The sequence below is a fragment of the Moschus berezovskii genome, chromosome 9, assembly GCF_049115385.1.
Source record: "Moschus berezovskii isolate FMDL1 chromosome 9, NW_MosBer_1.0, whole genome shotgun sequence".
Classification (NCBI taxonomy): Eukaryota; Metazoa; Chordata; class Mammalia; order Artiodactyla; family Moschidae; genus Moschus; species Moschus berezovskii.
This window is the reverse complement of record NC_142468.1, coordinates 77,067,798-77,095,643: the sequence shown is the minus strand read 5'-3', so window position 1 is coordinate 77,095,643 and position 27,846 is coordinate 77,067,798. Positions and strand designations below refer to the sequence as shown.

The following is a 27,846-nucleotide window of genomic DNA, read 5'->3' as shown; positions in this document are numbered from 1 at the left end:
GGACAAATGAGCAAGAACCAGGAGAACAAATAAGCAACAGATATATGTTCACTGGTGACTGAAATTTTAGTCAATCTTAGGATGAACAATTATCTGAAAAAAACAAAACACATTTTTTTTTTTTTAAATCTGAAAATGAGGTAAACACAATTTAGGTCTCTAATTGCTCAAGAACTCTTTTGATTAACACTTTTTATAGTCTAAGAAATTTCTGCAGTGCTTTTTTCATATCTTTGTTTCTAAGACTATATATTACAGGGTTAAGAAGTGGTGTCACAACAGAATAAAACAGAGTCACAATCTTCTGCATTCCAGCTTCATGCTCAGAGGTTGGACTCCCATACATTACGAGGACTGAGCCATAAAACAGTGAAACCACAGCCAGATGAGACCCACAGGTGGAGAAAGCTTTTTTTCGCCCAGCTGCTGAAGGTACTTTCAATACAGCTCTCAGGACCAGAGCATAAGACCCCATGATGAAGAGAAAAGGAATGATTAGGGGCAAAGGACTTAAGGTGGAGAAGACAAGCTCTATTACAGGAGTTTTTTTGCAGGTGAGTGCTAGAAGAGGACCTGGGTCACACAGGAAGTGGTCAATGATCCCAGATCCACAGAAGGACATTTGGGAGATGATAATGATGGGAATCAAGAACCAGAGGAAACCAAATACCCAGCAGCTGACTGTGAGACTGGCACAGAGACGTCCAGTCATGAGAGTGGGGTAGTGTAGAGGCCAGCAGATGGCAAGGTATCGATCAAATGCCATAATAGCCAAGAAAAAACATTCTGAAGAACCCAAGGAGAAGAAAAAGTAGAACTGAAGAAAGCACCCAGAGAAGGAGATGAGCTTGTTGTCAGAGAGGAAGTTGGCCAACATGTTGGGGACAGTGGAGGTGACATACCAGATCTCCAGGAAGGAGAAGTTGGCCAGCAGGATGTACATGGGGGTGTGGAGTCTCTGATCCCAGCACACAGCACAGATGATCGAACCACTGCCCATGAGGGTCAGGAGGTAGACAACAGAGAAGAGCACAAAAAGGAGAATCTGCCCCTCCCTGGGGCAAGGGAAGCCCAGGAGGATGAAGCCAGTGATGGTGCTGGAAGTGTTTGGGGTGTTGGATATTTTCATGAGTCTGTGAGCTGTGAAAGAACCAGCAAATATCAAATGAGTTTGTATAGAGATATAAAGACCCAGATTTATATTTAAATCATCTTGGAAGAGTAAATAGAGATTTATATATTAATAGCTATTTTTTTTTCTTTGTAAACTGGGTTAACTATTCTCATTCACATTTTCATCATGGATTTAAGAAAATGTTTGATCAGAATTGGTAAACTCTTGAAGGAAAGTGTAGTAGAGGTATTTGAACATTAGACATTTTTCTTAATAGAGAATCTGTCTGACTATCTACCTACCTACATACCATCTTACTGCCTATCTAGTTTCTCAGAAAAATAGGGACAGAAAAGAATAATTCTGCTGCATATAAAGGTCCTTTATGGTTTCAAAAAAATGATTGCAAGTCCAGTACTACTTCAGAGGAAGGTAGCTTTTTTATGATCAATTAAAAACAATTGGTACTTATAATGCTTAGGTATTTTTGACCAGGGTTGTTCTGCTGGGGTTCCTGAAATTTCATTTAGGGGTAAGCATCTGTTTAATAAATGACCTTTTAGATTAAATATTTAAGAATTTTATTTATTTATTTGTGATAAAACATTTCAGGGTAGTATTTCTTCCCTTTCCTTTACCCTCACATCTAATTCATCAGCAATTTCTGTTAGTCTCTCTCTAAAATAAGTCTCATGTCCATTCACCTCTAATTCAAGCCACCATCTTCTTTTCTTCTCTGGACCACTGTGATACCGTCCTACTGGTTTTCTTGTCTCTCATCCCTGTCTCTCTACACTTTGTGATCCATACCATGGCCAGCTGCTGCTGCTGCTGCTGCTAAGTTGCGTCAGTCGTGTCCGACTCTGTGTGACCCCATAGACGGCATCCCACCAGGCTCCCCCATCTCTGGGATTCTCCAGGCGAGAACACTGGAGTGGGTTGCCATTTCCTTCTCCAATGCATGAAAGTGAAAAGTGAAAGTGAAGTTGCTCAGTCGTGTCCAACTCTTAGCGACCCCATGGACTGTAGCCTACCAGGCTCCTCCATCCATGGGATTTTCCAGGCAAGAGTACTGGAGTGGGGTGCCATTGCCTTCTCCGACCATGGCCAGAGTGACTCTTAAAAACAAAGAAAATCAGACCACACAAATTTCAAATAGCTTCCCAAAGCACTTAGGATCAAACAAATTTTCAAACTAGGGTCTTTGAACTGACCCTTTTTCATATCTCCAAACTCTCCTCATGATTCTGTTAGTCAAATATACTTTTTCTGTGTCTCTCATGCACACGCATACACACAGAAACACACACTCTGTGTGTAAGGGAGATATACACACCCTCTACTAACATACACACTGCAAATATAAAACAGGGTTCAACAAACAGTGGGGTAGCAGGATGTATTCCACACCGTGTGCTCTACTGATCCTACTGCAAGCTGCCTGCATTTAGACTATAATACCTATGCTAGGCTGCATAACAGTAGAGGGGACTCACTTTGTAATACTCTGCACCAGGGGTCAACAAATATTTTCTTAGCTATTTTAGTCTTGTAGCCACATAGTCTTTTAAACTGTTCATTTCTGCTGTTGTATGAAAGTAGCCATAGACACAAAACCTAAATGAATGCACACGGTTGTATTGTCATAAAACTTTATTTATGTCCACAGAAATTTGAATTCCATGTAACTCTGATATATTACAAAACATTAGTCTTCTATGGATTTTTAAATTTAAATTAAAAAGTAAAAATTCTTAGTTCACTGGCTATACAAAAGCAGGCCATGTTTGACCTATTGCCATAATTTGCTGAGCTCTGGTCAATACATTTATAGAGACAGGAAAGCAAAGACATTCATTTTACTGTAGAACAATGGAAACTCTTTGGTCCATCGTGTGACCTTATTAGAAATGGAGGAGACCTCTAGAGGGCAGCTGGAATCAGCCTGTTCTGCGCTCACAGATTTTTTGGGACCAGTTTAATTACAAAAATTCAGTTTCCAAAGTCATCAGGATTGCCTTTCTCTTTTTGTTGCTTTACACACACACACACACACACACACACACACACGCATGCACTGCTTCTTTCCACCACACAATACTTCAGTAATATAACATTGGCCTTCTTTCAGTTTCTAGAAGCAGTTAAATACTTTCCTGACTAAGTGTCTTTTTTCTTGTTGGCCTTCATAGTCACTCTTAATTCTGACTGCTCAGCACACTATGAGGAAGATGGTATGTACTTTGTAAACATTTTTTTAAAGAAATGACTGTCTACATTTTGAACAATGTAGAGAACATAGACAGATAACATAGAAACATTTACCAATTACTTCATTTGAGCTTCAAATAACTTGTGAGATGAAATCTTAGGAAATAAATTATACAGGAAAAGGCTCTAGGATCTATAAAATGATCTAGGCAATGAGAGTGCTGGCCCAGTCTTGAGATGAATCCATTCAAAGAAGTAATGGAAGCAAATGCTCTGTGTGGAAGAATATGTCTCACCACAAGTGGCTTACTCTCTGTTTCTGGAGAAAACTATGGTCCCCCAGTTGTGGATGTCAAAGTAGGAGAGAAGGAAGATGGGATGGAAATTCTAGGTTCAGTCTCATAGCAAAGTAGCTTGTTGGCTCTAGTGGAGTCTTCTATTGTCTATAAGCTATGTTTTCTTAATTTTTAAAATTTTTATTCTCTATTTTTAATTGAAGTATAGTTGATTTACAGTATTGTGCTAATTTCTGCTATAGAGCAAAGTCAGTCAGTTATACACATACATACGTTCTCTTTAATCTTCTTTTCCATTATGGTTTATCGAGGAGATTGGGTATAGTTCCCTATGCTACACAATAGGACCTTACTGTTTTTCTGTTGCTTGAAAAATTTGTTCTGTATTGTTGACCCATTCTACATGTAATAGTTTGTATCTACTAACCCTAGACATCTTGTCCATCCCTCTCTCTCCCTCTTCCCCCTTGGCAACTACAACTGTTCTTTTTAGCTTTCTTTTCTTTATACGAGAAAGGAATAGTACTGTATGATTTTTAATTACTTTTCATTATAGCATGCTTACTCCTATTCCAAGTATACTGCAAGTACACATGATAGCAAGGCTGTGAGATCTATAAGATCTAGAAGTGATATTGTAGTTAACATCTATCTCTTGCATGAGAAAATCAGTTGGATAGATTTTCACTTCTACAAGAAGGGAAAAGATCCAGGTCAGTTCCCGCTCAGGGCAGTTTAACTTTGAGAGTCTGACAATATGCCCTAGAAAATAAGAAAGACGTGAAAAATGATTCTGTGTGTGCCATCATCATTTCATGCTCAACTTAATTGACTATGGATGAAAAAAAGATATTTCTAACAAGATTGTATTGTTTGTTACTTACCCTTAATTAATTTCCTCCTCTGTACAGAGTAGCTGTGGTTTCACCTGGCACAAAGGGGATGTTGGAGCTGTCCAGAGAGGCGGGAAGTGTCCCCTGAATTAGTTGCAGAAAGTGCTGTGGCAGAAAGAGTGGGAATATGCAAATAGTGGTGTCAAAGCTGTGTGATGTTTGGACTGAGTCATTAACAAAGCCAAACAAGGTAAACTACACACTCACCTGCATTATATCTTGGAAAGTTTGGGTTAAACTCAATCTTGAATAGTCAGGTCATCAGCTATACTATATAAAGTGAAGGAAAGACATTTCTCTGATATTTTACTTTTCCCTCGGGGCTAGTTTAAGTAGGCACAATGGGGTGGAAGCATTATTGGCCTGCTCTCACAATAATACCTCCATCTACTTCATTTAGTTTGGTCAGGAGATAGCACACCTGTCCCATGCAATGCAGGAGACCTGAGTTTAATTCCTGGATCAGGAAGATACCCTGGAGAAGGGAATGTCAGCCCACTCCAGTATTCTTGTCTGGAGAATCTCATGGACAGAGGAGCCTGGCAGGCTACAGTCCATGAGGATGCAGAGTTAGACACAACTGAGTGTGCACGTGCACACACACCCACAAGATATACCATGAAAGACCTGAATGAACTTTTTGGCCAATCTAGTATCATATATAGCTAAAGCAGAGTAAAGGAACTCTATTTAGAGGGTAGTTTTACTAACTTTTTAATATTTACTTTATCCTCTAAACAAATGGACAGAGGGCAATCCAGACCTGAAGTTTCTCTGAATGTCTGGTCTTTCTGGAGAGGAAGGTTGGTCTTCTCTACAGAAACCACCAAGGAGTGAAGGAGTTTCACAGAAAGTGAAACATCTTTCTGTGTTTGCTGAAGGATGGAGAGATTCTAAGCAGAGGCTCCGGGGAGTGAGGATCCATGAGGATCAATTTACCACTTCCAGAAGAAGGTCTGTGTTAGGAGAATGTTCTTTACTAGTTATTCCCTTCCTCTGGGACCTGCCTTCTCTGGAGACTCTGATCCTTCTATTTTACCTCTGACTCCCAGTAGGGTTGAAAATATTACTTTTTAAAGCGCCCGAATTCTCAGGGATGGCAAGAGATTTCATCAATGTATAAGACAACTCAGATTGCCTATCAGGTATTAAAAGAAAGTCTATAAAAATAACACAGTGGGGTGGCTATGATGTAAGAAACTGTTCCTGGGCCTCTAGTGAATGCTATCAATTATGAGTTTTGGAAACAGAGCTGCCTTTGATTTTCTAGAAAGAAGAGCTAGATGGGCTGAAGGTATGATATGACCTCAGCCATAGAGGGCTGTGCAGCTAGTTGCCCCAGGAATCCGTCCCCTTCCAGGGCCTCTCTGGTTGTTTTATAGATCTTTCCTTTCTCATTTGTGCTTGAGCCCTGTGAGTGTCAAGCAGATGTTCTGAGGGTCCACTCGTCAGGTCTGAGAGAGGCCAGAGCATAACATCCCTTAGCTCCACTCAGGGGTCACATCAGGGAGTTGGATCTAAGCTTCCTCATCTTGATGGAGGCACAGATGTCTTAGCACAATCCACTTCTTGTCCCTTTCTCTCCAATTCGTGAAGGATTTTCATGTCAAAGACTTACCAGGTCATTTCACTTCCTTGTTTGAACAGCTTTGTCGTTTCCCTCTGTCCACAACATGAGATTCAAAATGGCCAAATAACAGCTTTTGCACTGGAGCCTTAACCTATTGCTATTGTTACCACTGTTGTTGTTAAATTTTTATATTTTTACCTTTTCTCCACTATTTCCTGTAGAAGTCCTTGTGTCAACAGTCCCATCAAATTGCTTAGACACACAGTGGAAGACCGTATATTTTTGTTGGGTGAATAATCTTACCCTCTGAAAAGCAGGCAAGAACCATCTGCGTTGATGATTACTAGTGTGAGAGTTAAGCCCTGTGAAGTGAGGGTTCCAGGAGATTATTTATTCATGAAGAAGTAGAGAGCTAACTTACTAAATGTTCTCTTTGCCTTATTTTTTTAAACCTTTCCTGTCATTTCCCCCCTCAGCTCAGTTTCTCACAAAATTATTTTTAAAATTTTTATTTTATATTGAAACATACTTGGTTAATGATGTGTTTGCTCAGGTATACAGCAAAATGATTCAGTTATACATGTATCTGTTCTTTTAAAAATTCTTTTCCCATATAGGTTATTATAGAATATTGAGTTTCCTGTGCTATACAGTAGGTCCTTGTTAGTTATCTATTTTAAATATAGCAGTGTGTACATGTTAATCCCAAACTCCCAGTCTATCCCTGCCTGCCACCCTTTTGCCCTGATAATCTTAAATTCATTCTCTAGGTCTGTGAATCTGTTTCTGTTTTGTAAATAAGTTCATTTGTATCATTTAAAAAAATTTTCACATATAAGCAATATCCTGTGATATTTGTCTTTCTCTGTAAGGCTTACTTCACTTACTATGATAATCTTCAGATTTATCCATGTTGCTTCAGATGGCATTGCTGCTGCTGCTGCTAAGTCACTTCAGTCGTGTCCAATTCTGTGTGACTCCAGAAATGGCAGCCCACCAGGCTCCCCCGTCCCTGGGATTCTCCAGGCAAGAACACTGCAGTGGGTTGCCATTTTCTTCTCCAATGTGTGAAAGTGAAAAGTGAAAGTGAAGTCACTCAGTCGTGTCCGACCCTTAGTGAACCCACAGACTGCAGCCTACCAGACTCCTCCATCCATGGGATTTTCTAGGCAAGAGTGCTGCAGTGGCTTGCCACTGCCTTCTCCACAGATGGCATTGGTCCTTTCTTTTTAATGGCTGAGTAATATTCTATTATATATGCATATCATGTCTACTTTCTCCATTCATCTGTCAATAGACATTTAGGTTGCTTCCATGTCTTGGCTATTGTAAGCAGCACTGTAATGAACATTGGTGTACATGTATCTTTTTGAGCCATATTTTTCTCTGGATATATGCCCAGGAGTAGAATTACTGGATAATATGGTAGCTGTTCTCCATAATGGCTGTATCAATTTACATTCCACCAACAGTGTAGGAGGGTTCCCTTTTCTCTGCACCTCCTTCAGCATATGTTGTTTATGGATTTCTGGTGGTGATGGCCTACTGACTGATATGAGGTAACATCTCATTATAGTTTTGATTTAAATTTCTCTAATAACTAGCAATGTTGAACATCTTTTCATGTGCTTCTTGGCCTTTTGTGTGTCTTTTTTGTTGAGATATCTATCCATTTATGGTCTCTGCCCATTTTTTTATTGTTTTTTTTTTCCATGATATTGAGCTGCATGAGCTGCTTTTAAATTTTGATGACTAATCCTTTGTTGTTGGCATCATTTGCAAATATTTTCTCCTATTCTGTGAGTTTGTTTTTCTTTTTTAGTTTGTTTATGGTTTCTGTTGCTGTGCAAACGGTTTTGAGTTTAATTGCGTCCCATTAGTTTATTTTTGTTTTCATTCTCATTACTCGGGGAGATGGTATGAAAAAGATATTCTGCATTTTATGTCAGAGTGTTCTGCCTATGTTTTCCTGTAAGAGTTTTATAGTATTTGGTCTTACATTTAGATCTCTAATCCATTTGAATTTATTTTTCTGCATGTTGTTAAAGAATGTTCTAATTTCATTTTTATTACATGTAGCTGTCCAGTTTCCCCAGCACCATTTATTGACAAGAATGTCTTTCCTCCACCATATAGTCATTTGTCCTTTGTCATAAATTAATGACCATAGGTGTGTGGATTTATTTCTGGGCTTTCTATCCTGTCCCATTGATCTATATTTCTACTTTTGTACCAGCACCCTATTGTCTTGGTTACTGTAGCTTTGTACTCCAGTCTGAAGTCAAGAAGTCTGATTCCTCCAGCTCTGTTATTCTTTCTCAAGATTGCTTTGGCTACTCATAGACTTTTCTGTTTCCATATAAATTTCAAGAATTTTCTCCCTGTATTAAATGTGAAAAAACAGAATGGTTGTATCAGTACAACATGGTTATTTACCCTTGTGATTACATGCCTGACTGGGAGCTGTGACGTGCTGATGATGCCTGGCATCATGACAGAGTATCTTACCGTGTATCACTAGCCTGGGAAAAGATCATAATTAAAAATTCAAAATATGGTTTCTACTAAATGAATATTGCACTCATGCAGTTGTAAAGTTGAAAAATCAAGGTCAAACTACCATTAAGCCATGGGCAGTCAATACTTAATATTTCAGCATTTGACAATAAAGCATAAAATTGGGGGAAAAAACAAAATAGAAAAAAAGACCTCCATGTTACTACTCAAACATTGCCATTTAAAGTATTTTTATACTTTTTTGTATTGTTTTCTGAAGACTGGATTTAACTTTTCTGCACATGCGTTGTATTTACATTATTACACTATACTAATTCACTAAGTTCTTGTTAGTCATTTCCCATAAACACTTCCTAATTGTGGCTCAGCAGGAAAGAATCAGCCTGCCAATGCAGGAAAATTCCCTGTAGAAGGAAATGGCAACCCACTCCAGTATTCTTACCTGGGAAATCCCATGGACAAGGAGCCTGGAGGGCTACAGTCCATGGGGTTGCAAAGAGTTGGACACAACTTAGCGACTAAACAACTATACTTATTCACCAAGTTCTTATCAGCCTTTTCCCGTTAGTTCAGTTCAGTTGTTCAGTCATGTCCAACTCTTTGTGACCGCATGAACCACAGCATGGCAGGCCTCCCTGTCCATCACCAACTCCCAGAGTCCACCCAAACCCATGTCCATAGAGTCGATGAATCCATCCAACCATCTCATCTTCTGTCTTCCCCTTCTCCTCTTGCCCTCAATCTTTCCCAGCATCAAGGACTTTTCCAATGAGTCAGCACTTTTCATCAGCCGACCAAAGTATTGGAGTTTCAGCTTCAACATCAGTCCTTCCAATGAACACCCAGGACTGATCTCCTTTAGGATGGACTGGTTGGATCTCCTTGCAGTCCAAGAGACTCTCAAGAGTCTTCTCCAGCACCACAGTTCAAAAGCATCAATTCTTCGGCTTCAGATTTCTTTATAGTCCAACTCTCACATCCATACATGACCACTGGAAAAACCATAGCCTTGACTAGACGGACCTTGGTTGGCAAAGTAATGTCTCTGATTTTTAATATGCTGTCTAGATTGGTCATAACTTTCCTTCCAAGGAGTAAGCGTCTTTTAATTTCATGGCTACAATCAGCATCTGCAGTGATTTTGGAGCCCAGAAAAATAAACTCAGCCACTGTTTCCACTGTTTCCCCATCTATCTGCCATGAAGTGATGGGACCGGATGCCATGATCTTAGTTTTCTGAATATTGAGCTTCAAGCCAACTTTTTCACTCTTCTCTTTCACTTTCATCGAGAGGCTCTTCAGTTTTTCTTCACTTTCTGCCATGAGGGTGGTGTGATCTGCATATCTGAGGTTATTGATATTTCTCCCGGCAATCGATTCCAGCTTGTGCTTCTTCCAGCCCAGCATTCCTCATGATGTACTCTGTATATAAGTTAAATAAGCAGGGTAACAATATGCAGCCTTGACGTACTCCTTTTCCTATTTGGAACCAGTCTGTTGTTCCATGTCCAGTTCTAACTGTTGCTTCCTGACCTGTATACAGGTTTCTCAAGAGGCAGGTCAGGTGGTCTGGTATTCCTATCTCTTTCAGAATTTTCCAGTTTACTGTTATGCACACAGTCAAAGGCTTTGGCAGTCAATAAAGCAGAAATAGATGTTTTTCTGGACCTCTCTTGCTTTTTCAATGATCCAGCGGATGGTGGCAATTTGATCTCTGGTTCCTCTGCCTTTTCTAAAACCTGCTTGAACATCTGGAAGTTCACGGTTCATGTATTGCTGAAGCCTGGCTTGGAGAATTTTAAGCATTACTTTACTGGTGTGTGAGATGAGTGCAATTGTGCAGTAGTTTGAGCATTCTTTGGCACTGCCTTTCTTTGGGAATGGAATGAAAACTGACCTTTTCCAGTCCTGTGGCCACTGCTGAGTTTTCCAAATTTGTTGGCATATTGAATGCAGCACTTTCACAGCATCATCTTTCAGGATTTGTAATACCTCACCTGGAATTCCATCACCTCCACTAGTGATGCTTCCTAAGGGCCACGTGACTTCACATTCCAGGATGTCTGGCTCTCGGTGAGTGATCACACCATCGTGATTATCTGGGTCATGAAGATCTTTTTTCTACAGTTCTTCTGTGTATTATTGCCACCTCTTCTTAATATCTTCTGCTTCTGTTAGTTCCCTACCATTTCTGTCCTTTATTGAGCCCATCTTTGCATGAAATGTTCCCTTGGTATCTCTAATGTTCTTGAAGAGATCTCTAGTCTTTCCTATTCTGTTGTTTTCCTCTATTTCTTTGCATTGATCTCTGAGGAAGGCTTTCTTATCTCTCCTTGCTATTCTTTGGAACTCTGCATTCAAATGGGTATATCTTTCCTTTTCTCCTTTGCTTTTCACTTCCCATAAACTTTTTCCCTTTTCCCATAAACTCTTCCTAATAGTTGGATATTATTCAGCTTTAGAGGCTTTTTCCTTTTCTTTTTTCCTTTTCCCATAAACTCTTCCTAAAAGCTGGATATTACTCAGCTTTAGAGGCACAAGGGGAATTTTCCCCCCTTTCACTCAATAGCATATATATGTATATACACAAAATTCTGTTACAACAAATTAATAATGATGAAGAATGTGACTTTTGGACTAGAGAGACTTGTTTGAATCTCTGCTTTCTGAGTTGTTATTAGACTGCATTGCTGGCAAATTGTTATCTGTTCTCTCTAGGCCTTAGTTTTCTATTCTGTGAAACACGTGAAATAGTAATGGCTCATATAATGTCATAATGAAGACTAAAATAGATAGTGTATATAAAATGCTTAACTTGGAAGCTTACATATGATAACCTAACATCAGGAGACACCATAGCATAACAGTTTACAGTATGGTTTCTGGAGTCATAGTTCTTTAATTCAACCTGGTTCCAACATTTCTAACAGTTTGGGCAACTTACTTAATCAAGGCTTCCATTCCGTTCCGTCGCTCAGTCGTGTCCGACTCTTTGCGACCCCGTGGATTGTAGCCTACCAGGCTTCTCCGTCCATGGATTCTCCAGGCAAGAATACTGGAGTGGGTTACCGGTTCCTTCTCCAGGGGATCTTCCCGACCCAGGGATCAAACCCGGGTTTCCCGCATTGAAGGCAGACGCTTTAACCTCTGAACCACCAGAGAAGCCCCAGTCAAGGCTTAGTAACCTTATTTGTAAAAAGATACTGATGGTGTACTTGAGTCTGTACAATTATTGAAGGGCTAAAGTGGAAGTTCATATCAGGCACATTGCAAGTTAGCTGGATTTAGTAGAAATGCAGACGATAATTTACTTGATTATCACGATATCTCTATAAAGACTCTAATCTTCAGTTTCCTCAGTGAAAACCCTCTCAGTAAGAATATGAAACCTGTTCTCAGTCATGTCTTTTATGGAATGAGTATTAACCAAAACTAACTCATGAATAGTTCTTCCTACAGAAACGTCCTGCGGAAGACTAGTTTTATTAATTATATATCTCTAGTCTACTATAGAAAATGAACATACGTGGTATACTTAATGCTGTTGTTTAGTCACTAAGTCTTGTCTGACTACTTTGTGAGCCCATGGACTCTAGCTCACCAGACTCTTCTCTCCTTGGCATTTCCCAGGTAAGAATATTGGAGTGGGTTGCCATTTCCTTCCCTAGGGGATCTTTCTGACCCAGGTGTCAAACTTGGAGATAATTGCATATTATAAGGCTAAATGTAAAAGCACTTTGTACAGAAACCTACATAATAATGATTTGATATTTGAAGGATAACGAAAAAATCCTTATATATAATTAAATATTTTTATATAATTAGGATCTTGGAGAATAGTATGAAGCATACATACTAGGTTGTTATTACTGTTGATCTAGTAGAGACGGGATGTGTGAAAATTAGATTGTGGGTGGAGTGATGGTAATAGGGAGTGGTAAGGAAAAAAAATAAAGGAGTCTGTCATAAAAACAGCATGTACAATATCCGACTTGTATAAAATCAACTTATATGAGTGTGTGTATGTGTATAAAATAATACATGAAAGATTGTTCACTTAAACATTAGTGGTGTTTACCTGAGGGTGATGGGTTTAGATAACTTTTAATTTTAAATATTTTTATACTTTTTCTCTTGTTTGATAATTGTAATAATAAACATTTATTATATATTGTGAAAATATCCAGCTACTTTTTTTCTGGTTCTGGCTATGAGAGTCAAGTCATTTTCTTTTTTTGCCCTTCCCATCCCATTTTTAAAAGTTGATGTACTGTTGACTTATAATATAATATTAGTTTCAGGTGTACAACATCATGATTGAGTATTTTGAATATAATATGCTCCATATAAACTTGTTATAAAATATTGGCTATACTCCTGGTGTTGTACTTGTATTCTTATAGATTATTTATTTTATACATAGTGGTTTTTGTACCTATTAATACCCTCCCCCTTCCCTCTCCTCACTGGTAACCACTAGTTTGTTCTCCAAATGCATGAATGTGTTTCCGCTTTTTTTACATTTATTCAAAATATTCATTTGTTTTAGTTTTTGGATTCCAGATATATATGATAATACTCAGTATATGTCTTTCTCTGAGTTATTACGCATAATATCCTCCAGGTCCATCTATATTGTTACAAATGACAAAATTTCATTCTATTTTTAGCTGAATAGTATTCCATTGTATACAAGCGCACACACACACCTTATCTTCTTTATTCATTCATCTGTACATCATAAACACTTAGGCTACCATATCATGACTCATGTAAATATTGCTGCTAAAAACATTTGGGTGAATTTATCTTTTTGAATTAGTGTTTTCATTTTCTTCAGATAAACACCCAGGAGTAGAATTGCAAGATCATATAGTAGTTCTATTTTTAGCTTTTGAGACCCCCTCCATACTGTTTTCTATAGTGGTTGCACCAGTTTATATTCCTACCAACAGTGTACAAGTGTTCCCATGTCCTGGCCAACACTGATTATTTATTATCTTTTTGATGATAGCCATTCTGACCAGTGTGAGGTGATATCTCACTGTGGTTTTGATTTGCATTTCTCTGAGGATTATGCAAGTTGAACATCTTTTCATGTCCTATTGGCCAACTGTATGACTTAATTAGAAAAATATTTATTCATGTCTTTCCCATTTTTAACCAAGTTTTCTATTTTTTATTGTTCAGGTGACTTATTTCTTTATTTGGATATTAACCCCTTATCTGTTACATGGTTTGAAGTATTTTCTTCCATTCACTAGGGTGTTTTCTCATTTTGTTGTTTTTTTTGTTTTGCAGAAGATATGAATTTTATGTTGTCCCATTTGTTGATTTTTTTCTTTTGTTGCTTGTGCTTTTGGTACAAGTATTATTATCACCATTATCTTGTATTAACCTATAATGGAGTGTAATCTGTGTTGCTGTTGTTCAGTCGCTCAGTCATGTCTGACTCCTTGAGACCCCATGGACTGCAGCACGCCAGGCCTCCCTGTCCTTCACCATTTCTCGGAGCTTGCTCAAACTCATGTCCATTGTGTCAGTGACACCATCCAACCATCTCGTCCTCTGTCGTCCCTTTCTCCTCTTGCCTTCAATCTTTCCAAGAATCAGGGTCTTTTCTAATAAGTCAGCTCTTTGCATCAGGTGGCTAAAGTATTGGAGTTTCAGCCTCAGCATCAGTCCTTGCAATGAATAATCAGGATAGATTTCCTTTAGGACTGATTGGTTTGATCTCCTTGCCGTCCAAGGGACTCTCAAGAGTCTTCTCCAACAGCACAGTTCAAAAACATCAATTCTTTGGTGCTCAGCCTTTTTAATAGTGCAACTCTCACATTCATACATGACTACTGGAAAAACCATAGCTTTGACTATCTGGACTTTTGTTGGTAAAGTAATATCTCTGCTTTGTAATATGCTGCCTAGGTTTGTCAGAGCTTTGCTTCCAAAGAACAAGCATCTTTTGATTTCATGGCTGCAGTCACCATCTGTATTGATTTTGGAGCCGCCCAAAATAAAGTCTTTCCCTATTTCCATTGTTTCTCCATCTATTTGCCATGAAGTGATGGGACCAGATGCCATTGTCTTAGTTTTCTGAATGTTGACTTTTAAGTCATCTTTTTCATTCTTCTCTTTTACTTTCATCAAGAGGCTCCTCAGCTCCTCTTCACTTTCTGCCGTAAGGGTGGTGTCATCTGCATATCTGAGGTTATTGATATTTCTCCTGGCAATCTTGATTCCAGCTTTTACTCCATCCAGCACAGCATTTCACATGATGTACTCTGCACATAAGTTAAATAAGCAGGGTGACAATATATATCTTGCTGTACTCCTTTCCCAATTTGGAACAAGTCTGTTCCATACCCAGTTCTAACTGTTGCATCTGGACCTACATACGGGTTTTGCAGGAGGCAGGTCAGGTGGTCTGGTATTCCCATCTGTTTAAGAATTTTCCAGAGTTTGTTGTGATCCACACAGTCAAAGGCTTTGGAGTAGTCAATGAAGCAGAAGTAGGTGTTCTTCTGGAATTCACTTGCTTTTTCTGTGATCTAATGTATGTTGTCAATTTGATCTCTAGTTCCTCTGCCTTTTCTAAACCCAGCTTGAACATCTGAAAGTTCTCGATTCATGGACTGTTGAAGCCTGACTTGGAGAATTTTGAGCATTACTCTGCTAGCATGTGAAATGAGTGCAGTTGTGCAGGAGTTTGAATGAGTGAAATGTGCAGTCGTTTTATAGTGTAATCTATAAAAATACTGAATTACTATGCTGTACACCTGAAACTGATATAAGATTGCAAATCAACTATATACCAATGAAAAAGTGGCCTGAATCTGTTCTCTGTGGTTCTGCTTTTTCATGTCTTACTATAAGTAAACTCCCCTTCCCTACCCCGCCCCCTACAGGAATCTGGAGCTTCTTGCATTGAAAAAAAGCAGATGTACTTCCTAGATTTGCATTTATACCAGTCTCTGTATTCACTGTTCTTTGCTTTGTGGGTTTTTGCATATTTATGGCATAAGATCACCTTCTGAAAGTGAGAATAGTAGTGAGAATGTCTGGAATTTAGATATAAAGGACAAGAATCTCTGACTATGGTCATGACTAAACAGCTTGCATTAAACTAACCATTCTACAAAAAATAACTATAAAACCTTGACAAAATACATAAAAGGAATATTCTAAGGCACTAGAAAGCAGTTAACACAGAAAAGACTTCAGGGGATAAAATTCCAAGAAGGGAGGAACAAGGAAATGAGTTTCACATTCACATTGGGGCTTTTCCCCTGAGGAATAGCAATCAGTAGGGCAGGAATATGTAGATAGGAAGGCATATGGGAAAGATTGGGGTGAAGGAAGAATACTGTCTCAGCAAAAAGCGGTAGCTTCTCCTCAGACTGAACTGAGGAGATAAAGGTTTTGTGCCTATGGCCAGTAAGGCACTTGGGGTTTGAGAAACAAAGTCTAGAAAAGGAGGACCACAGAGAAGGAGGATCAAAGGGTAATATAATCTCCTTTCAAGGCATTTTTGATTTCTCAGCCAGCCATTCACATACAAGATAAGATTTCAAAAAACTCTAGCAGAAAGCAGAAACTGAGAGTCTAAAGCACTGAGCAGATGTTTTAGGAGTCATGATTTTCAGAGTACAAAAATAGGAATTCAGGGATTGCTAAGGTGGAGGTATCCTAAAAACAGTCCAGGTTTGCAGCTGAGATCTCAGAAAGGTCATATTCCCGAGTCAGAGTCACATCCCAGAAATAAGAGCAAAAGTGATTAAGGTTGTTTTTACAACATGAATCCTTAAATGGGATCAAACTGATCTGTTTTTACTCTATTTGCTACTTGAGGGAAATTTAACCTTTGTTGCATTACTATATCCATTGTCTTTACGATGTTAAAAATATAATGTGCAGCATTCAATTAAAAATATGAAAGTATATGAAGAAAGAGGACAAACAGTCAAGAACCACGAGAAGAAAAAATGAACAGATAACGTGCTCACAAGATATTGAAATATTTTCTGAATAATGTTGTTTTTAACCAGAAAATAAATAGAATATTTAGAAATGTTTGCAAATTAGTAAATAAAAATTTGGGCTCTACTTGCTAAAGAGTCTTTTTGGTTAATAGTTTTTATAGTCTCAGAAATTTCTTATATCTTTGTTCCTAAGACTATATATTATTGGATTAAGAAGTGGGGTGACAACAGTCTGTCACGTTTACATGAGGCAAAAATATCCAGGTGATTCCCTTTAGGGCAATTCTCCTACTTTGAGAGTCTGAAAAGATGCTCTAGAAAATAAGGAAAGTGTGAAAAATGGTTCTCTGTGTGTCAGCACCATTTCATGCTCAACCTAACTATAAATTGTCAGTGGGTGAAAAGAGATATTTTGAATAAAACATATCATTTGTTACTCACCTTTTATTACTTCACTCCTTTGTACAGAAGAGCTGTGGTGTTCACTTGACACAAGGGGAAGCTGGAGCTGTTCAGAGAGGCAGGACAGTTCCCCTGAATCAGCTGCAGAAAGTTCTGAGACAGAGGGAATGGAAATATGAATACGGTGGTGTCAAAGTTGTGTTATGTAAGCAGGATGTCTGGACTGAGTTTATTAACAAAGCCAAGCAAGATAAACTACTCCCTCACCTCCATGCTGTCTTGGAAAGGTTGGGTTAAACCCAATCTAGATTAGTCAGATTTTCAGATGTAATATATAAGATGAAGGGAAGATATTTCTCTGAAAATTTGCTTTTCCCCCAGGGCTAGTCCACAGAGGCACAACGGGGTAGAAGCATCATGCCCTGCTCTCACAATAGCACATCCATCTGCTTCATTTGGTTTGGTCAGGAGATGTCACAGCTGTCTCATTTCTGCAATGCTTTTGAAAACAAGAAAAGCTCTCATTTCTGAGAAGTGGCAGGCAGTTAAAGCATAATAGAAGAGCAAAGGATTTGGAGTAAGTAGTTGAGGGTATGATATACAATATATAAACTATTTCTAGTTCTTCCAACTGTAAAATGGGTACAGTAGTACTTTCAGCAAAGTACTTTCACCAAAGTACTGAGGATTCTGAATGATAAAACATGTGGAACCTTGTCTAGGGCCTGACACACTGTAATGCATAGGAATTTTTAGCTGTATAATATACAGCTGAAGCAAAGTAAAATGAAGCTTTACTTAAAGGATAGTAGTTTTCTCACTCTTTTATATTTATTTCTCCTCTAAGCATTACATCATTTGCTTTCTTGAACAAGAGGACTATCCAGACCTGAAGTTTCTCTGAGTGTTCTGGTCTTCCTGGAAACCATCAGGGGTGAAGGAGTAGAAACTGGGTGAATATCTTTCTGTGCTTGCTGAAGGATGCGAAAATTATAAGCAGAGACTCCAGAGAGTGAGAATCCATGAGGATCTATTTACCACTTCCAGAAGGATCTCTGTGTTAGGAGACTGTTCTTACTAGTTATTCCCTTCCTCTGGGACCTGTCTTCTCAGGAGACTGTGGTCCTTCTACCTTTGTCTCCCAGTAGAGTAGAAAACATTACTTTTTCCAATTCCAAACTTCGCAGTGATGGCATGAGATTTCATCAATCTTTTGCCAATATGAGCCAACTCAGGGTGCTGTTCAAGGGAAAGTCTATTAAAAAAAACAGTGTGGTGGCTGTTATATAGAAGATGTTCCTGGGCCTCTAGTTCAGTTCAGTTCACTTCATTTCCGTTGCTCAGTCATGTTCGACTCTCCGTGACCGCATGAATCACAGCACGCCAGGCCTCTCTGTCCATCACCAACTCCCGGAGTTCACTCAAACTCATGTCCACAGAGTCAGTGATGCCATCCAGCCATCTCATTCTCGGTCGTCCCCTTCTCCTCCCGCCCCCAAGGCTAGTCCACAGAGCATCAGAGTCTTTTCCAGTGAGTCAACTCGATGCATGAGGTGGCCAAAGTATTGCAGTTTCAGCTTTAGCATCAGTCCTTCCAATGAACACCCAGGATTGATCTCCCTTAGAATAGACCGGTTGGATCTCCTTGCAGTACAAGGGACTCTCAAGAGTCTTCTCCAACAGCACAGTTCAAAAGCATCAATTCTTCGGCAATCAGCTTTCTTCACAGTCCAACTCTCACATCCATATATGACCTCTGGAAAAACCATAGCCTTGACTAGATGGACCTTTGTTGGCAAAGTAATGTCTCTGCTTTTTAATATACTATCAAAGTTGGTCATAAATTTCCTTCCAAGGAGTAAGCGTCTTTTAATTTCATGGCTGCAATCAGCATCGGCAGTGATTTTGGAGCCCAAAAAAATAAAGTCTGACACTGTTTCCACTGTTTCCCTATCTATTTCCCATGAAGTGATGGGACCAGATGCCATGATCTTTGTTTTCTGAATGTTGAGCTTCAAGCCAAACTTTTCACTCTCCTCTTTCACTTTCATCAAGAGGCTTTCGAGTTCCTCTTTACTTTCTGCCATAACGGTAGTGTCATCCGCATATCTGACGTTATTGATATTTGTCTCAGCAATCTTGATTCCAGCTTATGCTTCTTCCAGCCCAGCGTTCCTCATGATGTACTCTGCATATAAGTTAAATAAGCAAGGTGACAATATACAGCCTTGACGTACTCCTTTTCCTATTTGGAACCAGTCTGTTGTTCCATATACAGTTCTGACTGTTGCTTCCTGACCTGCATACAGGTTTCTCAAGAGGCAGGTCAGGTGGTCTGGATTCCCATCTCTTTTAGAATGTTCCACAGTTTATCGTGATCCACACAGTCAAAGGCTTTGGCATAGTCAATGAAGCAGAAATAGATGTTTTTCTGGAACTCTCTTGCTTTCTCCATGATCTAGCGGATGTTGGCAATTTGATCTCTGGTGCCTCTGCCTTTTCTAAAACCTGCTTGAACATCTGGGAGTTCACGGTTTACATTTTGCTGAAGCCTGGCTTGGAGAATTTTGAGCATGACTTTACTAGCGTGTGAGATGAGTGCAATTGTGCGGTAGTTTGAGCATTCTTTGGGATTGGAATGAAGACTGACCTTTTCCAGTCCTGTGGCCACTGCTGAGTTTTCCAAATTTGCTGGCATATTGAGTGCAGCACTTTCACAGCATCATCTTTCAGGATTTGAAATAGCTCAATTGGAATTCCATCACCTCCACTAGCTTTGTTCGTAGTGATGCTTTCTAAGGCCCACTTGACTTCACATTCCAAGATGTCTGGCTCTAGGTCAGTGATCACGTTATCATGACTATCTTGGTCGTGAAGATCTTTTTTGTACAGTTCTTCTGTGTATTCTTGCCACCTCTTCTTAATATCTTCTGCTTCTGTTAGGTCCATACTATTTCTTTCCTTATCGAGCCCGTCTTTGCATGAAATGTTCCCTTGAAATCTCTAATTTTCTTGAAGAGATCTCTTGTTTTTCCTATTCTGTTGTTTTCCTCTATTTCTTGGCATTGATCACTGAGAAAGGCTTTCTGATCTCTCCTTGCTATTCTTTGGAACTCTGTATTCAGATGCTTATATCTTTCCTTTTCTCCTTTGCTTTTCGCTTCTCTTCTTTTCACAGCTATTTGTAACGCCTCCTCAGACAGCCATTTTGCCTTTTAGCATTTCTTTTCCATGGGGATGGTCTTGGTCCCTGTCTCCTGTACAATGTCATGAACCTCCGTCCAGAGTTCATCAGGCACTCTATCAGATCTAGTCCCTTAAATCTATTTCTTACTTCCACTGTATAATCATAAGGGATTTGATTTAGGTCATATCTGAATGGTCTAGTGGTTTTCCCTACTTTCTTCAATGTAAGTCTGAATTTGGCAATAAGGAGTTCATGATCTGAGCCACAGTCAGCTCCTGGTCTTGTTTTTGCTAACTGTATACAGCTTCTCCATCATTGGCTGCAAAGAATATAATCCATCTGATTTCGGTGTTGACCATCTGGTGATGTCCATGTGTAGAGTCTTCTCTTGTGTTGTTGGAAGAGGGTGTTTGCTATGACCAGTGCGTTCTCTTGACAAAACTCTATTAGCCTTTGCCCTGCTTCATTCTGTGCTCCAAGGCCAAATTTGCCTGGTACTCCAGGTGTTTCCTGACTTTCTACTTTTGCATTCCAGTCCCCTATAATGAAAAGGACATCTTTTTTGGGTGTTAGTTCTAAAAGGTTTTGCAGGTCTTCATAGAACCATTCAACTTCGCCTTCTTCAGTGTTACTGGTTGGGGCATAGGCCTGGATTACTGTAATATTGAATGGTTTGCCTTGGAAATGAACAGAAATCATTCTGTCGTTTTTAAGATTGCATCCAAGTACTGCATTTCGGACTCTTTTGTTGACCGTGATGTCTACTCCATTTCTTCTAAGGGATTCCTGCCCACAGTAGTAGATATAATGGTCATCTGAGTTAAATTCACCCATTCCAGTCCATTTTAATTCACTGATTCCTAGAATGTCTATGTTCACTCTTGCCATCTCCTGTTTGACCATTTCCAATTTGCCTTGATTCATGGACCTAACATCCCAGATTCCTATGCATTATTGCTCTTTACAGCACCAGACCTTGCTTCTTTCACCAGTCACATCCACAACTGGGTATTGGTTTTGCTTTTGCTCCATCCCTTTATTCCTTCCAGAGTTATTTCTCTACTGATCTCCAGTAGCATACTGGGCACCTAGCGACCTGAGGAATTCCTCATTCAGTACCCTATCATTTTGCCCTTTGATACTGTTCATGGGGTTCTCAAGGCAAGCATACTGAAGTGGTTTGCCATTCCCTTTTCCAGTGGACCACATTCCGCTCTGGTCCATGTGATCAGATTGACTAGTTTCCTATGGTTATGATTTCAGCGTGTCTTCCCGCTGATGGGGAGAAGGCAATTGCAAGCCACTCCAGTACTCTTGCCTGGAGAACCCCAGGGACGGAGGAGCCTGGTGGGCTGCCATCTATGCGGTCACACAGCGTCAGACACAACTAAAGTGACTTAGCAGCAGCAGCAGCAGCAGCCCTCTGATGCCCCCTTGCAATACCTACCGTCTTATTTGGGTTTCTCTTACCTTGAGCGTGGGATATCTCTTCACAGCTGCTCCAAGAAAGCACAGCGGCTGCACCTTCCCTTGGATGAGGGGTATCTCCTCAAGGCCGCCCCTCCTGACCTTGAACGTGGAGTAGCTCCTCTGATCCCCCTGCGCCCGCGCAGCCACTGCCTATTGAACGTGGGGCAGCTCTCTGGCGTTTGCGCCGCCGGAGCCCGGCGTCTCCCGCGTCTGCGGCGCCGGGGCGGGGCCGGCGTCTCCCGCGTCTGCGGCGCCGGGGCGGGGCCGGCGTCTCCCTCGTCTGCGGCGCCGGGGCGGGGCCGGCGTCTCCCGCGTCTGCGCCGCCGGGGCGGGGCCAGTGTCTCCGGCGTCTGCGCCGCAAAGAGGAGCGGCCGTTAGGAGCTACCCGACGCCTGAGGCCAGGGCCTGCGGCCAAGAGAAGCTGCCTCACGTCCAATAGGCGGTGGGCCTCTAGTGAGTGCTGTCAATTATGGGTTTTGGGAACAATGTCTTCTCTCATTCTCCTGAAGAAAGAGATGGGTTGGAGGTATGATGTGACTTCAGTCATAGAGGGCTGCGCAGTTACTCCAAGAACCAATCCCCTTCCAGGACCTCCCTGTTTGTATTATAGATCTACCCTTTCTCATTTGTGGTTGAGCCCTGTGAGTCTCAAACTGGTGTCTCAAGCAGGTGTCTTGATGGTTAACTTAGGTCCAAGAGAAGCCAGAGCTGAACATTCCTTAGCTCTACTCAGGGTTGCATCAGGGAGTTGGATCTAAGATTTTCTGATCTTGACAGAGGTACAGGTATTTTAGCACAACGCATTTCTTGTCCCTCTGTCCCATTTGTGAAGGAGTTTCATATCAATGACTTATCAGGTCATTTAACTTCCTTGTTTGAACTGCTTTGATGTTTCCCTCTGTTTACAATATGAGATTTGAAATTGGCAAACAAGGACCGTTGCAATTCAGCTGTAACTATTGTTACCCTTGTTGTTAAAGTTAAAATATATATATATATAACTTTTTTATTATATTGAAGTACAACTGATTAAAAATGTTGTGATAGTTTCAGATGGGCAGCAAAGAAATCAAGCTATGCATATACCCATATCCAGTCTTCCCCAAAGTCCCTTCCCATCCAGGCTGCCACATAATATTGAGCAGAGTCTCCTGTGCTAAAGAGTAGGTCCATATTTTATATTTTTAAACATTTCCCCACTATTTCTTACAGAAGTCCTTGTGTCACAGTTGGATTAAATTGCTTAGACACACAGTGGAATATTGTATATTTCGGTGGGGTGAATAATTTTACCCTCTGAAATGCAGACAAAAACACTGTGAATTGATGACTACCAGTGGGAGAATTCAGCCCTGTGGAGTGAGGATCCCAGGAGATTAACTTAATCATGCAGAAGGGAGATAACTTATGAAATGTTCTCTTTGCTTTCTTTCTTTCCTTTTCTTTTTTTGTAGCCTCTTCTGTCATTGTTTCCCCCAGCTCAAAATATTTTCTCACAGAATTCTTGAAGGTGGTATTAGTGCTTTGTAACAGAGCTCATCGGTTGCCGGTCCATATTCCCTTTGTATTTTCTCCTCCTTTCCACTTCAGTGCAACTGCAAGCTTCTACATTTGTTTTCCTAAGAGTTTTTTCATCACTGGGAAACCTGCTTTGGCTGCCCATTTTTCTTTCTTCCAGGCTGGAAGTTAATGACCTCCGCACTTCCTGAAACCCTCAACTATGGACAGATTGGAATTGGAGTTTCAGTATCCCAGCTCCTTTAGCAAAATATTTGGAGAAGTCTGGAATGTCTAATTGCCTACCTTGGGATCCTCCAGAGGGATTAGCTGCATTTGCTCCCAATGGGAGTTGCTTTGACTATTTACCCTTTGTTGGAAGCCTTCTCTTCCTTATTTGGCTTTTCTCTATCAGTCTTCCCTTCATTACCTAAATGAACTCTGCATTTGAATCTTTGTCTCAGGATTTATTTTTGGGGAGACCAAGAAAGACATAGGGGCTGGTATATTTGGTCTAGCCACCATTTGTGACACTTTTAGATAATCAAGTTTGTATCCAGTTTCAAACAAATTAAAATTTTTTTTCCATTAAGCTTTTTAACAGCTTAAATATTTATATTGTCAGGTGGGTGCTATTTGTTATAATGGTTCCTTTAAGAGTACTATCATCAAACAGATTAATCATTATAAAAAAAATGTTTAACTCAGTCACAAAAAGGAATGATGTACTGAAATATGCTACAACTTGGGCGACTTTGAGAACTTTAGGCTTAGTAAAAGAAGGCAGTCACAGAAAGTCACATGTTGTATGATTTCTTCATATGGGCCGTCCAGAGTAGGCAAAGCCATAGAGACAGGGAGCAGATCAGTGGCTGCCAGGTAATGTAGGGGGGTGAGAATGGGAAGTGACCTACTGTAACGGATATAAGGTGTTATTCTGGGGTTATGAACAAGCTTTGAAATTACAGAAGAGTGGTGACTGCACCATACTGTGAATGCACTAAGTGCCACTAAATTGTATACTTTAAGATGGCTGATTATAAGTTAAATGAATTTTGCCTCAATTAAAAAAATTAGATCCTAAAATTAATCTAAAAAAAAAGAGTACTCTCATCAAAACACCACCTATCTGCAGTCAGGCCTTTTTACTGTGGAAGATGGAGCATGCACGTAGATTTTCCAGGTAAAGGAATAATGGATTCATGTGACAGGTCACTGATTCTTTTCTCTTAATTGGTTATTAGCAATAAGCTTTCTTATAAGAGAAGTTTCAGAAGATAGTATTCCACTGAAGACACAGCTTGATTAACAAACCCCTGTGAGCATAATGCTGTTGCCTCTTAGAGAGCCCAAAAGATTGCTGTATGACTCAGTGGCGGATGTCTGAAGTATAGAACCATTTTCTTGTAGAGCATGTGCAGTAGAGATTACTTCATTCTGTAGCCAAGCCATTTGGTTTCTGAAGCGCTTTCAAGTCATGTTGTTATAGACCATTTTCCTAGAATGTCTGTACCCTGGTTAATTCAATACTGTAAACAATTACAGAATGATACCACTATTTTTTTCATACTCCTGTCTGGTGTCATGTTACCCATCATCATTTTCTGGTTTTAAATCCGATTATGGTTGGTTGGAGGAGCCTGGCGGGCTATACTCCATGGGGTTGCAAAGAGTTGGACACTACTGAGCACACACACACACGGTTGGTTTGAGTAAATCTTTTTCTCGTTTTCTTCATTCTTTTTTCCCCTTTCCCCTTCCCTTTCCCTTTCCCTGTTTCCCTCCTTCCCCCTCTTGTTCTCTTCCTCCCTCCCTGTCCCTCTTTCTCTTTTTCCTCACTGCCTCACTGTCTCCCCTCTTCTCGTGCCTTCTTCCATGCTCTGCGGGCTTCCCTTGTGGCTCAACTGGTAAGGAATCTGCCTGCAATGTGGGAGACCTGGGTTCAATCCCTGGGTTGGGAAGATCCCCTGGAGAAGGGAAAGGCTACCCACTCTAGTATTCTGGCCTGGAAAATTTCATGAACTGTATGGTCCATGATGTGGCAAAGAGTTGGACACGACTGAGAGACTTTCACTTCCACTTTCCATGCTGTGTGCTTAGTTGCTCAGTATCCTAATCTTTGTGACCCCATGGACTGTAGCCCATCAGGCTCCTCTGTCCATGGGGATTCTCCAAGCCAGAATACTGGAGAGGGTTGCCATGCTCTCCCCCAGGGGATCTTCCCAATCCAGGGATCGAATCCAGGTCTCCCTCATTGCAGGCAGATTCTTTACTGTGTGAGCCACCAGGGAAGCCCAAGAATACTGAAGTGGGTAGCTTATACCTTCTGCAGGGGATCTTCCCAATCCAGGAATGGAACGGGGGTCTTCTGCATTGCAGTTGGATTATTTACCAGCTGAGCTACCAGGGAAGCCTGCCTTCTTCCAAACATACATACATAATATATATTTATATATATTTTCTTTTTGCATACATCTGTTGATGGACATTTAAGTTGTTTTCATATCTTAGCTATTGAGAACAGAGCTACAATGAACACGGTAGTGCAGATGTCTCTTCAAGGTATTGATTCCAATTTCTTTGGATAAGTAGTCAGAAGAGGGATTCTTGGATCATATGGTACTTGTAGTTTTAATTATTTGAGGAAGCTTTGGATTGCCTGTTGGTAGTCCTATCTTTTGTTTATCACTTTATCTCCATCCAATGATTCAAAGGAAGTTAATTTATAAATAATAAGTAAATAAGTTTAATGAGTAAATGAGCTTAATAAGTAAAACACTCCCTTTTTAGATTTGTTGAATTTTGAGTTAAAGACTGCCCATAAACCCCTCTGGTGTAACTTCTCCTTCATTCCCTCCCTAAGCAAAAATATAGAATAATCTTTATAAAAATAAATGCTGATTGTTTAGGATTTAACAGTAATTAGAATAGCTTGTGGATTTTAGAAATGTTAGATTTAATTTTACTTTTTACATAGAGGGGGCTGAGGCTCAGAGGATTTTAATCACTTTTTGACAATGCACAGCTAGTAAAAGACAAAACTAGAATTCAAATCTAGATCATGGGTGTTTGGGTCCATTGCTCTTTGAGCCTGAGTCGATGAGTTGTTGGGGCAATGACTGCATTCTTGTGTGTTGCCTGCACAGTTCACAACATATTTATCAATATTCAATCCAACACTCTGTCCTTCTCTGGCTTCTTTTCTCACTTCTGCTTCATTTCCTTACACACAACTGAGTGGTACTGGCTCTCTTTCTATGCTAATGACTCGTTCCTGAACATCTGCTGCACTATCCCAGCATGGGTGGCTCTGCGTATTCCAGTATTCTTGTGTTTGCTCATTCATGTCCTTATGTGCTTAGTTTTCATTTCTCCCTGACATTATTTATCACTTTCTTTGTGACATGGACCCACCGATGTTCTGTCCTGTACTCTCAGTCCAGTCATAAATTACATATTTCATTCCTTAAGTTCTACTTCTAGGAGTTCAGTTAAAATGCAGACAATAATCACATCATGATATTGGTATATTCTGTAGTAAAATAAGTCTCAAACCCTGTAATCTCTAACCTACTCAACAGTAATCTGGATCTTACAGATCTTTGTGGAATGAGAATTAATCAGAGCTCATGAATTGTCTTTGGATAGCCCTGTAGCTAAGGCCAGTTTTTTCTGTTGTATGGGAAAATAACCTCTTTTGACAATCCAAATTGACTTATTTTTATTCTTTATAAATGTCTAGTTATTAGTACAAGGAAAAATATTCAGTATGTGTAATAAAATTTTAGTAAAGATACCATAAGCACAAAATGAAATGGTAGAGAAAAATATGTGCAATGCGTTTGACAGGTAAAGTGTTAATATCTAAAATAAAATATTTTTTTGAGCAAAATGTGAAAAATTAAAAATGGATAAAGATGTTAACAAGCAAAAAATAGAGAAAATCCACTGGCCAATGTCATAAGGAAAAAAATGCTCAACTATCACTAGTAAAAGAAGTGGACTGTCTCTTTTAACCCACCAAACTGGCAAAATTTAAAGTAATTTTATTAGCTCCTAAGGGTGAATGGGTACTTATAGTGGAAACATCATTGTGCATAGCCTTGAGTGAAAGCAATCTAACAATATCTAAATATTAAGTGTACTGATCTTTGATCCAAAAATATCAATACATTCCTATAAATTTATCCTAAAAATAAAGGTATAAGGAGTTTAGAATAAGGGCTTCCCTGGTGGCTCAGATGGTAAAGAACCTGCACGCAATGTGGCAGACCTGGGTTGGATCCCTGAATTGGGAAGATACCCTGGAGGAGGGCATGGCAACCCACTCCAGTATTCTTGCAAGGAGAATCCCCATGGACAGAGGAGCCTGGCAAGCTACAGTCCATGGGGGTCACAAAGAGTCATGTGATTGTGTGTATAAGCATACAATTACATGTGCATTAAGATTAATATGGAAGGATACACATTAGATTATTCATATTGATTATTTAACTAGTTGTGAGGTAATTGTGGACAGAAGTAGGGAAAGAATAAAGGTAACAAGAGAGGAAAAGATCATGTACATGTACACCCATGTATACCCATGGCTGATCCATGTCAATATATGGCAAAAACCTCTACAATATTGTAATTAGCCTCCAATAAAAATAAATTAATTAATTTTTAAAAATTAAGAAAAAATGAAGATGGTGTGCAGAGAGACAGCTT

General features: G+C 39.8%; 1 protein-coding gene and 1 pseudogene across 2 annotated transcripts in view; both read right to left on the bottom strand.

Moving 5' to 3' along the window:
- The window catches only part of LOC148776511 (olfactory receptor 11G2-like), a 57,042-nt pseudogene that overhangs the window by 10,887 nt on the left and 18,309 nt on the right, over positions 1-27,846 (bottom strand). The window contains exons 4-5 of the transcript XR_016038238.1: positions 17,022-17,135; positions 4,506-4,619 (exon numbers count right to left, since the gene is read on the bottom strand). The product of XR_016038238.1 is annotated as an olfactory receptor 11G2-like (transcript). The remainder of the gene's footprint in view (positions 1-4,505; positions 4,620-17,021; positions 17,136-27,846) is intronic.
- LOC129562842 (olfactory receptor 11G2-like) lies at positions 194-1,141 on the bottom strand. The gene has a single exon (XM_055436313.2). The coding sequence runs from the start codon at positions 1,127-1,129 to the stop codon at positions 194-196; it is 936 nt and encodes a 311-aa protein (XP_055292288.2). The 5' UTR covers positions 1,130-1,141.

Coding starts and splice junctions, on each gene's coding strand:
- LOC129562842 (XM_055436313.2), bottom strand. CDS start 1,129: ATGAAAATATCCAACACCCCAAACACTTCCAGCACCATCACTGGCTTC.